This window comes from Labrus bergylta, chromosome 11 (genome assembly GCF_963930695.1).
Source record: "Labrus bergylta chromosome 11, fLabBer1.1, whole genome shotgun sequence".
Classification (NCBI taxonomy): domain Eukaryota; kingdom Metazoa; phylum Chordata; class Actinopteri; order Labriformes; family Labridae; genus Labrus; species Labrus bergylta.
In genome coordinates, this window is record NC_089205.1 from 4,472,616 (window position 1) to 4,488,640 (window position 16,025).

General features: G+C 40.3%; 1 protein-coding gene across 1 annotated transcript; it reads right to left on the reverse strand.

The window, feature by feature from the left end:
* Positions 1-156: 156 nt before the first annotated feature.
* Positions 157-15,687, reverse strand: LOC109992328 (POU class 2 homeobox associating-factor 2). The gene is made up of 5 exons (XM_020644879.3): positions 15,481-15,687; positions 13,587-13,687; positions 4,142-4,181; positions 3,530-3,834; positions 157-1,555 (listed from the first exon to the last, which is right to left on the reverse strand). The coding sequence occupies exons 1-5, from the start codon at positions 15,488-15,490 to the stop codon at positions 1,133-1,135; spliced, it is 879 nt and encodes a 292-aa protein (XP_020500535.3). The 5' UTR covers positions 15,491-15,687; the 3' UTR covers positions 157-1,132.
* Between the last annotated feature and the right edge of the window lie 338 nt (positions 15,688-16,025).

Here is a 16,025-nt window from a genome sequence, read left to right on the forward strand (position 1 = left end):
AACGCACAAGAATTCCAAGGTACCTGTACTGTCCTGTACCTGTGCAAATGGCAACAAACATCTATTCTATTCTATTCTACTGTATATAACCCCCCCCCCCACACACACACACACACACACACACACACACTAATGATCAGATACACACAATTTTGAAATTCTGCTTGTCTGTTTATTTTCACTGAAACACAAAATGTAAATCATTCTACATTATCGACGTGTACATTTGAAGTAACTACTCTGAAATCTAAACCCTTTCCACTCTAACTTTAGATGTCACTTTCTTACGGGCTCAGGCAGAAGATAGACAATAGCATGTAGAGACTAAACACACAGACCAGTGGAAAGCAAGATGCAATGGCACCAATTCATCGTGGAGATGTTGTGTTTTTGACAAAATGCGAACTAAAATATTTGTAATGAATTGGATTGTTTCTCTGAAATGATCTTCTAACCATAAAGTCAGTCATTCATTTCCACAAACGATGCTGAGGGGAAAAAGCATCAGGTGTAATGCTTGTGTTTCTGCACCAAACTTAGTGTCACCTTTATATGGGCTTATCTCCGTTTGAAGGAGCCACATAACATCCAACTGCAAACTCTTTTGTGGAGGACAGAAATAACTTTAACTTAGTATTTTAATGTATAGTCTAGTGTCGTCCAATATATATATATATATATATATATATATATATATATATGTCACTTTGGACAAGAAAACTGTCAGCCATTCACATTGCAAGATACACCTTTGATATCGTCGACTAAAATCTGTTTGCAGTTCAACCTCTACCTCAGGATGATTCTCTGAAGTCTTTATATGATACATCAAGAAGTGGCGGCCCTTTTAGGTTTACCAAACTACATCACTTAATCTTTTTTTCCAAAGGAGTTGTTTTTCAGTCCATGCTTGTCACGCTGTGTCATTAACGTAAAACAAAAGCACATATATTACACACAGAAAGGAGACAGAAAAGGATGTAAAACAGGCAGCTCGGCCAACATAGTCCAAACATATCAACATGTTAATTTTCTCTTTGGTAAAGGTTCTGACATTGTCTTATCAAACAAGCTTTACAGCTGTTCTGTCAAGTTCATGCTTTAATTGTCTGTGAAATCTCCGCTCTCTGCCTCAGTAAGCCCTCCTGATCTCGTAGGGCGACCAGGAGCTCACGCCGTCCTCTTTGGCCCAGCAGGGGTGACCCTCGCCGTTAGCGGGGAGGCTGTCCGCGGCCTCCTCCGTCACCATCTTGGACACCAGGTCGCTGACGGAGCTGCTCATGTAAGGGGGGCAGGAGAAGGAGGTGGACGGGAGCGGGTAGGAGCTGCTGGTGGTCAGCGGGTGGTAGTGGGTGTCATCCAGAGGGTGCAGGGTGTAGGGCTGGCTGCTGGAGACCAGGGAGGAGCCTCGGCTAGGGGAGCGGTACTGGGAGGGACTTCCCGGGGGGTCAGGGCTGGGCATGGAGGGCGGGACACTGACGGAGGCCAGGCTGTCAGGACACAGAGACTCCATCTGGGATACGGGCTCTGGAACCGACTGCTCCCACGAGTCTCTCTGAGGCAGGGAGAGGAGAAGATCAATCATCCATTCATTTAGTCGACTGAATAAAAGCGGCACACATTCTTTCTGATTGAGTCAGAAAGCTCATTTTGTAATGTTCTTTTGTTTTGACGGTTGGATGCCCTTGTTGGCAAAGTAAGAGGTGCCTTATACTGGCATTCTTTCTTATGACCAGCAGGGGGCGACTCTACTGGGTTTAAAACAGAAGGAGTCTGAAGGCCTATTCTCACTTGGTTCATTTCCTCTGTAATCTTCATAATAACTCCATGGCGTCAATCTCTTCTGCATAACTTTCTTCAACATCCCATGATGGTATTCTGAACATTATTATGACACCATTCATGCTTAATAAGACCATAGAGCAGGCGATCATTTATGCAGGGCTAGCTGTGGATACTAACAGCTACCAGACGACCAGGATAGAGATGGAGTAATGCATATCAAACTCCTTGTAAATGTTGTCACTTCTGGCTCCATAAAACAAGATGGACCCGGCCAGTTGGAAACATGAAGCCTCAAACAGAAGCACACAAATCAAGGTGCTATATCAACTAAATAAAGTCTGTGTTTTAGACCTTTTTGTTTTAACCCTCATTCTGCACAAAATATGTATTCCAAAGTTTATCTTAAGCTTGATGGATCTGTCACATTAATCACATCAGGTAAATCACAGTTAAAGACATTTTATATAAACAAAAACATTTCTAAAAACTTGGTATAAAACTTCCTCTTAAGGGTTTCTTTTGACAGTCTTTCCTGCAGAGCTGCAGTGGACGTATAGTCACAAACAGTGGGAGCAGTGTTCTGACAGAAGGCTGACGGACTCTCACGTCTAACCCTGATTTGAATATGTGAGGACTGTGTGTGTTTCACTTCATCCGCAACACTCATTTCTCCTGCAGGGACTCTTTTCACATGGGAGGGAATATGGTTGAGTTACATTGAGGAGATAGTGGATGAGTAATAGGGCCAGGTGTGAGGAAAGAAAACAGTAAGAAGAGGGAGATTTGTTGTTTTTGTATTTTAAAAGATAAAGTCAAAGTGAGAAGAATAAAGTAAAATAATTAATTATAAATGTCAAAAACAATCAATGAAAGAAAGAGGAGGTTGTTTTTTTATAGATTATTCTCAGCAACTCTAAATGCAGAAGAAGAAGAAAGTCTTTACCCTTTGACCCTTTTTTATTTTGATCTTTTTATCTTGCTTTAATACTGGAAGCTTGATTATATTCCAACCGTGTGGACTTAACAATTGTGACATTAAGTCCAAACATCATCATCTTAAAAATGTGATGATCACATTTTCATCATGTTAATACATAAATGTATACTTTGATAATATGTCTGTATCTCCTGTAACAGAGTGGTTTCACTAGGCCCTAGTGAAACCACATTAACCTCTGTCTGAACTATTTACTGATGGGACCAGGATGAAGGCGAGGAGTATCCTAGCTAATCCTCTTGTCTGTCAGTTTGAGCCACTGAGCTCTGAGAGGCGCTATAGAATTCCTCTGGCAACTAAAACCTGAATTTAAGAAGTCATTTATCCCAAGTGCAGCACACATCCTTAATCTTACAACATGACTGATGAGATCTGAACCACGATGTGAACTGTTTAAATGTTGCTGCTATGATGTCTGTGTTATTGTCTGTATCTGGAAATGACCACCTCCTATTGACAATAAAGATTTATTCTATTCTATAGTCCTCATCCCAGAGGCCATAAGGCTGTGGGTTCTGTGGGCTCCAATCAGACCTCGGCCTTTTGCTGCATCCTAACCCTCCAAATATTTCCTGTCTCTCCTCTGATGTGCTATTCATTAAAGGAAACAGCCCTGCAACCCGACAATTAAAATAAAGCAACTTCAAAATGTGGTTTTCAGAGTTCATGTTGTTCACTTAATCCCTATAAATGATTACAAATCTCCATCCCCGCCTCAGTCATCTCTGTCAAAGACCCCCATCATACCAGAAATAAATGTGAAGACTCTCCACCGAACGGAGGCAGCAGAGAGGAGAGGGCCGACGAGGGCAGGAAGGACCCCCCGGAGCTGGAGAAGGCGGCGGCACTGCGGTAGTCCCCGAAGGTCTCGGGGTAGTAGCTGTCGATGAGGGAGGAGTAGCTGCTCATGGAGGAGGGCTCGCAGCCCAGAGGTTTCCCCCCCAGCGCGGACGAGTAGACGTCCGGGGAGAACTGCTTGGTGGACGGGCAGAAGTCTGAGTCTGACATGAAGGGACGCCTCATGCCATAGTAGCTGGGCAGCATGTGGGACCCTGCAGAGAGCAACATCACATCTTACATTTACGTTTCTGTTTGCAGACAAATGAGTCAAAAAACACACATTTGAATCATGTGCTTATTAAGAAGAATTGTGGTAGTTTAATTGGGTGCAATGTTTGGGAGTGTATTGACGGATTTGTCCTGCATGAAGTCAAATTAAATGTGCAATAATATTCATACAGCATATACAAATAAATATATATATATATAAAGAAATAATTCTTTGTACAATGTGCAAAGACAATGAAGCCATTCTTTTCTGTTCTGTTGTTTTCCATCCTTTAAAGTTTAGAGTCTCACCTGGCATCTGGACGAACGAAGGTGGAGTGGTGGATCCTCCCTGTGAAAGAGAAAATACAAAATAATCAGAATAAGTTATAGATCATATATCATAGGGTTTTTTTAAAAAAAAAAGAATATCTTTCCACAAAAAGGCAAATTGATTGACACTAATTTTGTAGTTGTAGTTCAGAAAAAAACGAAGATTTTAAAAAAAATTCTTTTAATTGACATTTGCCTCGACAGTATTGTACTCTTTGAGATCCCTGCAGTCCCTGCAGTCCTATGCAAGTTATATACTGAGGAGATAGTGACAGAGCTCCTCCTGTTGTTTTGAATGATGCTTTCACACTTTCGCACGATACTCCTGAAAACTTCCTGAAACTTTCAGGATGACTGAGAACGCCAACAGCCGAATGTTTTTCTTTACCCCGAATTGTTGTCCTGCCAGGTCTCCTAGAAAATCAGGGTGACCTGATCTGAGAACAGACTTTAGACTTTAGACTTTAGACTTTATTGTCCCCAAGGGGAAATTATTTTCCACAGCACCGTTACTGTCCAAACAGACAAGTCCCACCAAAGAACATTCATACACAGAAAAACAGAGTATAACACAAACAGAGATAGGCCTGTTCAGAGAGGCCTTTTGTTCAGGGCCGCTATAACCGCAAGGATCAGGCTCCTCCCCTCAGTGCTCTGTACCTCCGTCCTGAGGGAAGTGGGGCGAGGTGAGTGTTCAGTGGGTGTGTGAACACAACAGGAAATATTCAGGAAAATGAAACTGCTTCTATGTGTTGAGCTACACACTGATATGAAGGAACAATAGACTCTGTTACATCAGCGTTGTTCATTTTAGGTCATGTTTTGCCCTCTGAGACCCCCTCCACCCCCTGACCCCTGCCACCCTGCCTCCTCTAGTCTCAAAGGGATAGGCTACTGCTGTGTGGTGTGTGAACAAGCATTTCAGGAAGATTTCAGCAGCAGTCTGACTGATATGTTCTACAAATTCTAGAAATGTACAGGAGTGCATGTGTGTGAAAACATGACTTCAACAGACTTTTAAAAGAATGTTTTACTCCAGATTCAGTAAAGTCTGTTAGTTTTTCACACTGTCCAACACATGTATGACCTCCTTTTGACGCTTCAAACACATTTTCAGTGTCTTATTCTTAACTTTTCATGAGTATGCTCGTGGCCGTTGTGGGGAGTTTACATCACAACGATTTATAATGTGGGTGAAATGCAAATGAATCTCACACTGGCTGCAGTCACACACTTCCAGCAGGTCGACACACACACACTACACAAGTCTTGACTGTTGTGATTACTTCTTATTCATCAAATTCTTACAAGGCATGATGAATATTGGACGTTATAGTATTAACGGCATGATAAATAAATGATTAAATGTCAAAACTTTATATTTGTGTGTTTTTGTATGAATGTGTCGCTTTATAAAAAATAAAGATCAGGCTCCTCCTCAAAAGTCTATCATTCAATCTGACTGAAACTTTGAGCCCAAGGTTTTTCCTTTTTTCTTATTATATACCTAATATATCTATATCGAATTAATTATATATGTGAACAAAAATGAGCCAATCTGTAGAAGCTGTGTTGGCAAAAACAAATCAGCTAACTAGATTAAAGAGTAGAGGTCCTGGAACAAAGCACAGCTTGAGTGACAGAACGTTTATAAGATCGGAAATAAAGTAGCGCTTTATTTTACTAGAAGAAGTGTTGCATGTCTCTGTTAGATTAGTTTTGTTTTATGATTAAAGCCAGTGAGCAGGAGTGGAGTACAATCACCTCACCTCAAGAAGAGTACCGCAAATGTATTTTTTAGTTCAGCACTTGACTAAAAGTAATTCTATATTTTATCCTCTATCTTTGCCATTCCAAATGAACGTTTAAATCCACATGACAACGCACCGATTCACGGATTTCTGAAGATTAAAACTGTGTAAAAAATCATAAATATGTATCTGTTAGTGCCATGTTTCCACTTCCACCCTGCAGGACAAAATCTCATACAGACCGTGTGCATGAAATAATAAAGCACCTGTCTGGTAATTAGAAGTTATTTATAACTTTGCCCTTTTTTTTTCAGCCTGACACTTTACCTACATCATCAGAAAGAGAAAGTAAACGATACCAGGAAGGAACAAATTAGTCATAAAAGACATGCAGGCAGAGATCACAGAGAAACCTTTTATGATTGTTGTGCTTCCCTAGAAGATTATCAATGTGTCATCATCACCGCGCCATGTTTCAGGAATCAGCATGAGCTCATCGGTGCAAACATGAATCTACATCATGGTTAAAATGAGAAACATGCTCTGAGTTCAAAATGAAGGAGAGCTAAACAGATTGTGTTCTTTTGCTTAAAAGGGACTAAGCAGAGACTTGTTTGCTGTAAAAGAAAAAAAAGAAAGAAAAAGAAAGAAAAAGAAACTACACAAAAGAACCACAGCTTGAGGCCTGATCTCATTCAAGTTCAAATTTGATTAAAAAAAAAAAACTCCACAGGAAATGAAATGAGGATTTTCAGAAAAGCACCCTGGGTAATTTTGGTGACATATCTCTAAGAAAACGACTGTTTGTGTTAAACCCTAGAATGTACAGTCGTAATACAGGCTTTACTAAAAGATGACACTTTGAAGTGTCCTGTCACATATCCAGATTACCTATCAGTAATGTTACCTTCAGACTCCAGGACTGCTAATAGAGATTGAGCTGGCTGCAGGATAAAGAGGACTTTTCCTGGTGTCTTATTTGGTATTTTGGGATCTCCATTAAAGCAATGTTTAGATGCACAGCATGAATTCCATGAACTGAAAAGTTTAAACAGTTTTTACTCACTTTAACCCACTATATAATCTTTGTAATGTCTTATTATTGTGATGTGATAGTGCTGTACTGGAATGAAAAAAAGACGAGGTACAGCAAGGATGTAATGTCCTCTGACCAGAGTTACAACAACAATGTCAGAGACAGAAGACAGAAAAACAATCCTAAACCAAAGAAATGAGAATTGATGTAACTTAAGAAGGGAACGGCTGAGGCAGAGTGCAGGGCTTTCAAAACGCAATGCACTGTGGGTATGAAAGCGGCGGGTACATACAGGACAGAAACACTGAGACGTGTTGTTTGTTATGAAAAACTAGGGAAGTGAGCAAATAGCTGACTTGAGTGGCTAATCATTGTCAACAACACAAGCCGGCACCAGTTAAATGACTAATCAGAATTCATGAAGCTTAGGTTGGGATGGAGAGGCAGAGGGGAGGGCTTTCAAACCGCAATGCACTGTGGGCATGAAGGCAAAAACTAGGGATGTGTGCAACTAAGTGGCTTTAGTTCTATAACCTTAGTCAGCGTCATGAGCTGGAACCAGTGGTGGGTACAAATGAAAATTCAATATGTAGGCCCTCAACGCAGCACAAAGTCTGTACTCAAACTGTAACGCAGCCACCATGGTGATATGAAATATCATGAAACAGAGGTTACCGCTCAATAAACAGCTGTATGTACTGCAGACATGCTATATTATGCAAATGTAGAAATGAAGCATAGCACTAAAAACATCTAAAAAAAATGGTTAAAGGAACTTTCCTTTTTTATGCAATTAGAACAGTTGGATGAATATTTGAATCCATACCAGTCCCTGTATCATCCAACATCAGAGCACTACTTTTTCTGAGGTGCAGAGAAAGGAATCAACATGTCCCCTCATCTGTAAAAAAAAGTTTTGAATGAAAACTGTTAGTAAAGACCAACAGGTGATTTGAGAGCTGATGCAGTATCACAGAACATAACATTAAAGTACTTCTGTGTTTCAATATTTATTTAATTCCCACTCTAAGACTGTTGTGCCACTGATCAGCCCTTGGTGTTTTCCTTCCTGAGGTTTCCTCCTTTTTTCTCTGCCAAAATTTTTTTTTTTACCTGAACCAGTAGGAGTCTGAGGGCAGAGGAAGCTCCCTGAGGCAAACTCTGATTTATTAGACATATTTCTACTATTATTTGTTGCATTGTTAACATAAGTCTGTGGTTTTTTGTTGGTGTCTGTCTCTTATCCTCTCTTTCAAACCACTGACGGCTGTTCACCATTCTGCTCGAGGTTTCTGCCTGAGGTGTTTTCTTGACGCTGTTACCAAGTGCCTTGCTCATGTTGGATTCATTTGAGGTCTCTTTGAATAATATAATAAAGAGTACAGCCTAGACCTGTATATTTGCAAAGTGCCTGAGATCAATTTTGGCGCTCTCAGGATTTAAAAAACTGGTGATTTTGTGAATGGAGCTACATAAACGCTGCATCCTCCTGGTAAGTTAATCATTCAGTCACATAACTAGTAAATCACTTATTTTATTCTCTCACTGCTGTACATCTCTGTTTTTGTTCTAAAAACATTTCCCTGCAAAGTCCGAGCGATCAGAGCGAAAGGGATGCACACGCAAGGTTTGGCATGATAGGTTCACCTCTTTGCATATTGCCAACATGAAAGAGTTGATATTAAGCCAGTGCTGGCTGGGAGGCAAGCAAATTCTGAGGGCAGAATTTGAATGTCATTTGCCAGTGCCAAGACTTCCTCATGTGGCCCCGGTACGGCTCAGTGCATCTCTGAAGGCTGCGTATGGAAATCAGCTCGCTCAAGCTCCCACCGTCCCCACTGTCCCCTGTGTGTGTGTGTGTGTGTGTGTGTGGTGGAGGAGGGGGGCAGTGATGGATGTTATTTATCTCCACTTACCAATAAAACTCCTTCCTTCCTTTGCAAAACACACATCTCACACGTCATGTTTTCATCCTTTGCACACTTTCATTTGCAGGGAAACTAAACGAGTAGGACTCCATCTTTAATCTATGTTTTGTTCCTAGTCTGTTTCATGTGGTCACATGTTGCTCCTGAGGTACCACAACTCCCCTACTGGGATCAGTTAAGTTCACTCTGATCTTGTATTGAGTGTTTTTGTTTGTTGTTTGATCCACAAACACATCACACAAAGTCTCTTCAGTAGAATAATAATGTCACTCACTGGTTTCATTTCTCACCGTCCTCCATCATTTATGTAACGGGCGGCGTGTTTGGGCACAGCACCTCAATTGAAACGCTCTCAGAAAAGAGAAGCACATGGGACTGTAATGACGTAAGAAGCTTTATATATCTCACTCTCGCTTGCCTTGCTCCAACATGAGGACTTTGAGTCTGTGGTCAGAGTTTTGCTCGGCACGCTCTCAATGGCCCTTTTATTCCCGGAGATAAAAGGTGGCATTCGCTAACATAAGGACTGGGGATGGCTTTAGTGAGTGACTGTGTGCCCTCTGCATGTGCATGGGCAAGGTCTTCATGCGTCATTTATTAACATTCATGGTGAAAAGGTGCTGAAATGTACAACCCAATGTGATGGAAGTATGGCTTACCTACACTGAGCCCTGACTTTATAAAAAAAGGTTAAAGAATACCTTTTTAAAAATGCTTTTTCTTTTTGAAATACAACTGAACTGCCTTAAAGTGAGACTACTGGATGTAACACTTGCTGAACTGTTACCATAGTAGTTAGATGGGAAATGCTTCCTAATAGTGTCACAGATGCACAAGTAGAAAAGTCTTAAAACATGAGATTTGAGTTCTTTTAGATAGGGTTGTTTTTCTGTTTTGATGTCCTGTCCATGATAGCAATATAAAAAAGGATGTCCTTTCTTATCATTTATCCAGTCAACTGTAGATTTAAAGCACACTTTTAACCTCCTTAACACAACACACTTAGAAAGCGTGTTTCTTTTAAAAGTAACAAAGGCTGCAGTGAGCTGCTTCTGGAGATGTTGTTTTTGAGACCTCTGTGGACTCACTGACCCCTGACTGGGACACTTCAACACGCTGCAGTCTCCACATGCCGAACATGGATCTCATGGTTTAAAGTCATAAAATGTGATCTGCTTTCAAACCATTCATATCTGGCCCTCATGTAAATCTTTGAACTGACCTCAGCTCCTGTTATTCGCAGGTCACAGATGCATGCAGGCAGATTTTCTGGAGCCAAATTTAAAGGATAAGAGTTGTGTTCTCAAAATCCCCAAACCAGATGTTTAGGACTGAATTTACAACCCTTGTTCATAACACTCAGCCACTTTGTAAATCTACAAGCAAGATCACAAAAATGTATTTTTTTTACAAATAAAAGTCTCTAATTTAAAAACATCAAAACCCTGACCACTGATGTCTTTTGAAAATGAAACTAAGCTAGGAGTAAAAAATGTTGGTGATGATTTCAGCTGTGGATAAAAATTGTTTTTTTTAAACAAAATACTAAACCCATCATTAAGGATTTCACCAAGTTCAGCTGTGAGGGCGTGAAATCCTCCATCATTAACCTCTCAGGATAAGGAGAGTTCAAAATAAACTCAACTGAAACTGTGTCCTCATTTTTAGATTTGGGCAGGACTGAAGCCTTTACTGCACAGAGGACTACAATGTATCAGACGCATAAATGTTTCTCTGATACATGTGTTGTTTGCTTAAGGCTTTAAAAAGAGGTGACAATTTTAAGTATATAAGTGATATTTCCTCAGGTTCTAAAGCCAGCAGGGGTAAACTCATCTAAACTCAAAAAAGATTTTTGATTAAATAAAAGCAAAAGAGAAAATGATCCTCCTTCTGACTTGATGTTTTATCTTATTGAACATTTTCCCAATGAATGTAGGGCCTCCTCTAAAATAAAGCATGATATCTCTTTAGTAAAAATGCACCTGTTAGAGTAATGGACTGCTACTTTACTTTCAGAGTGCTTCTGCAGGCGCCTACTATTGAGTTACACAAGTTTTCTCACCACACATCCCCTCTCCCTTGACGGTGACCATTAAGAGTGTTTTAAATTGCTCTGTATGCTTACTAATTGCTTTAATTCAAGGACATTTTACAAGACAATGAAAGAGCTAAGGAAACAAGAATTGTGCCCCCGTAATGACGAGTTTGGGTCGTTTTAAGAAAGGATTAGTTTTACGTCTCAGAGACATTCAGGAACAAGGAGCTTTAGAAAAAGTTGAACTATTTTCTACTGTTTGCGCTGTATGCGCAGTGACATAAAAAAAAGCTGACACAGAGAGCGAAGTGGCACTTAGGCCTCTGAGATACTGAAAATGCTGAACTGCATTGATTGTATATGTCTAATAGGCGCTGTCATTGCAAAAAAAAAAAAAAACACTTTCAGTGGACAAAGCCCTTACATTTTTTTTGATAAAGCCAGGTATGATTTAGGATATGACTTCCTCTGATGGCCAAGTTGCTGAGGGCATGTCGTTTTCAGAATTCTTGTGTATTAAAACACACCCATAGATGTGTCCATTAAAACGTGTTTTTTGCTTGACACAGTTAGCATCCTAATTACAGTTCCTGTGTACTGGGGCTGAATCTTTCTAACAAAGCCAGTCCTATATAGTCAGAAAAATTTCCATTTCCAAAGACCTTCTCGATGACTCCTACCCCATGTCCAAATATGGCCAGTCCTGACTTTTAAAACCCAAACGCCCAACCCTAGGCTTGAAAAACAGCAGCCCAGAAACCACTGGATGACATCCTAATGGCAGTGTGTAGCTCTGATATAAAAGTCTGTGGTTTGTAACTAATGTTTAAAGGAAGAAAACATCTAAACTCAAAGGAGAAGATTGGAATAGTAGTGACTTGATTTTTTCATTTTGTGCTTCACAGTAATAATAAGGCTCGCTGACCTGCTAGCTCTTAGTCCTCGAATAACCACCTGCACCCTGAAACTATTTGTTTGTCTCTGGCCAACTGAAGATAAACTCAACGACATGTGTACTTTATCTTTCAGAACAGCTCTGCCTCCGCTGAATTTATGTTTAGACGAAACTCCAAACTGTCACCTGCACAGCCATGAATTGCTGCTGTCCTCCCACTCACAACTCCCCCAGTGTCCCACAGCCCGGCGGCTTTGACCTCTGCTACATGCAATTAAGTTACAAAACTCTGCATAGACATATAAGCTGATCAAATGTTTTTCTGTTGAAGGACATTTTTGGATGTGTCTCCTTATTTGTCATTTTTGTCTTTCTCAAAATCCCCTTATTGTGTTAGTCATTAGTAACCTGCATTGCCATTAGGTTTGTCATGAAACCAGAATTGTAGACTATGATATGATTCTTAATCAAATGATATCGATAACCTGTTTTACACACAACCACAACAATAGAATTCCTGGGCACCGAATACTGCGTCATTTCTTGTTTTCAATTCTCAAAATAGCAGGCTATCTAAATGACACAAACACACTGCAGATGTATTTGTGCAATTAAGACAGAGGGCAAGAGCTTAGTTGCAACTTTAGATGGCTTCTGAAAAAGGAGTGTTATGAAAGCTTTAGGACTTTTAAATCTTATCGATCAGTAGAATAATGGAGATCATTTCAACTTAAAACAGCACACAACAAAAAATTTGACATTTTGACAACCTTAATATCTATAGAGGGGAAATGTTGATGCTTAAAAGAAATGATGCACAACTTAAATACAGTTTGAACCTCGTCAGCAACACACTGTAGCTTGGAGTCACTCGCCTGAATGGAGCTTTAAAGGACAAGTCAAACTTTACAATGAGGTTGAAGCTGTTGCACTGGAGTTGGTCCATTGTTTGCCCTGTCTCTTTTTCTGCGTTGTATCTTTCTCTTTTGTCTCCTACCCAATCCCCCTATTATGCGAGACATTAGCAGGCTGCATATCCATGGAGTGGACATGCCGATGCTAAACAGAAAGCAAACAGTGAATGCTGTCCTGGAAAAGCCTTTTGACAGACGGTTTGTGGAAAGTGAAAAGCCAGTCTTGCTCGTGCATGCAGACGTCTAAGAGCAGAATCAATGTGACTGTGTGTGAGAGTGTGTGCTGGCGTGTGTTCCTGCGACAACAATAGGAGGCTTGTCTGTGGCCTGTACATGGCATAAGGACAATGTCGGCTGGCAGGTGTGCGGGGATCAAACTTTGCATAGGCAGCCTCCTTCACTGGCCCCTTTTTCTGCCTCTCTGTGTTACCTGTCCACCTCGGGCTTCCCACCCCGCCCCCCTGCCTCCACCTCCAGGGGAGTTTTTTTTTTTTTTTTTTGGAGATCATGGCCGCTACCTCTGAGCATTGTGTCAGTATTCTTTTGTGAGGTCGGGGATGGGACTCTTTGTGCCCCTCTCCACACACAGATATTTACAGAATGGCTTTGCGAGCGCCCGAGGGGGAGCAGGAGACGGGGGGGGGGGGGGGTACAGGTGGTCAATGGATCAACCATGGATCGTTGGTCCACAAAAACAAGCCAAATGTAAACAAGGAGAGGAGATTTTTAAAAAAGGCAACCTCTTAATTGTGCCACCAACAGAATGTCAACTGTGGCTGCACTGTTTGGTTTGGGAGAAAAATGAAGTGGGGAGAGACAGGAGGGACAAAAGCCGAGCGGTTTAGAGGAGGGTTGTGCTTACACTGTATCTGGGCCCACTTGTCTGTCGGGATCGCTTCTCTGCCAGCAGGTCTTTGACTGTGTGCTTGACTCGAACGCCTTGGTACACCCTCTTAGAATATTCTAGACGGAGCAGAAAGACAGTTTAAGAATCTACATTTGATACAAATCCAGAAACTGTATGACTCCATACAAATTTTCATCCATCCCCACAAATGTGTGTTGATTTGAATCTGTGACAGTTTTATTCATATAGGCGAATGGTTCTTTGGGATTGGTGTGTAAATGTCATGGAAATTGCCTTTGGTTTGGTCGATGCAAATGGACTGCTAAAAAAGAGTCCAATATAGTCCAAGCACTCACTTTCAAAACATGCTTACAAAAAAATATTCACAAGATCCATGAAATAACATTATAACATGTAATAACATTACACTAATAGGACTTTAATCTTAACAAATCTTAAACGTGTGGTGGTTGTGATTTGAGGACATTCCTGGGAAGCAGACGCATAAACTCGATGAAAATGCAAACATTATTATGCAAACGGATATTGCATGCAAAAAGAACTCATTGCAAGAGGTCCCAGGTTTTTGAATGCATATTTTAGATAAGAACCCTGCTAAGCCAATGAGATTTGTGAAAACATGACATTTAATTTGTTTATGTCAAAATCTCGATTTGTTGCCTCAAAAATAAACACCAGTAGAGATGGGTTGTCACCATTCTAAATCTTCTATTTATCTTCTATACGACTCTAGTAATATAGCAAACAATATTGATACCTATTTCGTTACCATGGCAACACAAATAAAAGTCCTAAGCATCAAGTATTGGGTAATTGCTTGTTTTTAACTACCAAAAAATGCAGACAAACTCCTGCACAATGTAGAACTAGCACAAATATGTTTTGGTAAACAAACATTGCAAACTTATTTTATACTTTAGACAGTTCTCTCTCTCTCTCTCTCTCTCTCTCTCTCTCTCTCTCTCTCTCTCTCTCCCTGTACCTTACTGCAGCTTCTGGTTGACCTAGGTAATTTGCGAAGCTATCGATCATCAAAATAATGAAGATTGTATCATTTTAAAACATGTACTGTCAAAAGATGAAGTATCAAATGTTTCAGCAAACTCACGCTAAGGCATCGCTCCATATTTAAATATTTTTCACAATGTGAATCTTGTTAGTGATATCTTGCAACGTGCTCTTCATTACAGAATCATTCAATTATGAAAGTAACGTGTGTGAACAACATGGAGAAAACTTTTGGTGACATGTTCATTAGTTCTTGCAGAAACATTTCTGATATAATTTCTAGTTATTTAAGGAGGTGTTCGCACATCCAACGATCTCATAAAGTAGGTGCATAGGGTGACAAACTATTGCTTGAAAAGAAAAAATCCCACACACTACTCTTGCTGAGTATCACCAATTAATTAGAAGAAATTACGTTTCGGTCCTTCTTAACTTTTGTCAAGTGTGCAGGATTTTTTCTTTTCAAATATAATTTCTACAAAGTAATTGATATTATTCTATATAAAATCAATATCAGAGGTGACACAATACCAAATTTAATAACCATGTGAATCATTAAAAAAGCCAAAATACACTTTTTAAAATCAGATTTTAAAAGATGCTATAAATGATTAAATAACAGTAAATTGTTGCATTATTAAGTAACTACACCAATCTCATAAAGTGAACATCATATAACATGAAAACCATGAGGTGGTATAGAAATTCATATGTCACACTTTAAAGAAACTAATAGAAGTCTTCCCTGCACTTCAATAAAGAGAATCATTTGTTTAAAAAGGTTGTAAAAAATCAATTCCTGCAGCTTAATACATTATTTGTATAGACTAAGAATGACAGCAGGAGCAGCTGGCAGCATGTATAAGAATGAGTGTCTCACCTGTGTCCATGATGCTGTGGAGCAGTCCGACACACACACACACACACAAACACACACACACATATACACACACACAGGCCTCTGTGTTCTCCCTCTGCTGTATTTGCCTACAGTAGCTAAATCCCAGTGAGCAGCACCATACTGTGTGTGGCGTGCCACGGCAGGGGCTTTAACTATGCTGACAGGAGGGCAGGGACACATGGAACATGCCACCTCACACTGCACTCATGAGGAGGCAGCTTTTCAAAATGACCTTTATCCATTTGTTTAAATGCAAATGTTTGGTAGGGACGTTTTTTAGACTATTTGCATCTGCAGTCGAGATTAGGGGTTGGAAGCATCGGGATCATGGATGAGAGAGACTGGGAGGAGAGTGTGTCATCCTCCCTGAGCCCCCACACTCACACATTAGCCACATTTTGAAAGGATATCTTGTTTCCACATTTTGATTTGTAGCTGCAGGACTTTTCCTGCTGCTGGTTTGTGGGATAGTCTATGTTTTTGTTCCGCTTAGAGCTTTGGCATCTCTGGGGTAAATAAAAAGC

Excerpts from the sequence above, each read along its gene's own strand:
- LOC109992328 (XM_020644879.3), bottom strand. Across the intron at positions 4,182-13,586 it reads CAAGTGGGCCCAGATACAGT|GGAGGATCCACCACTCCACC; the intron begins GTAAGCACAACC and ends TCTCTTTCACAG. Across the intron at positions 3,835-4,141 it reads TTCGTTCGTCCAGATGCCAG|GGTCCCACATGCTGCCCAGC; the intron begins GTGAGACTCTAA and ends TGCTCTCTGCAG.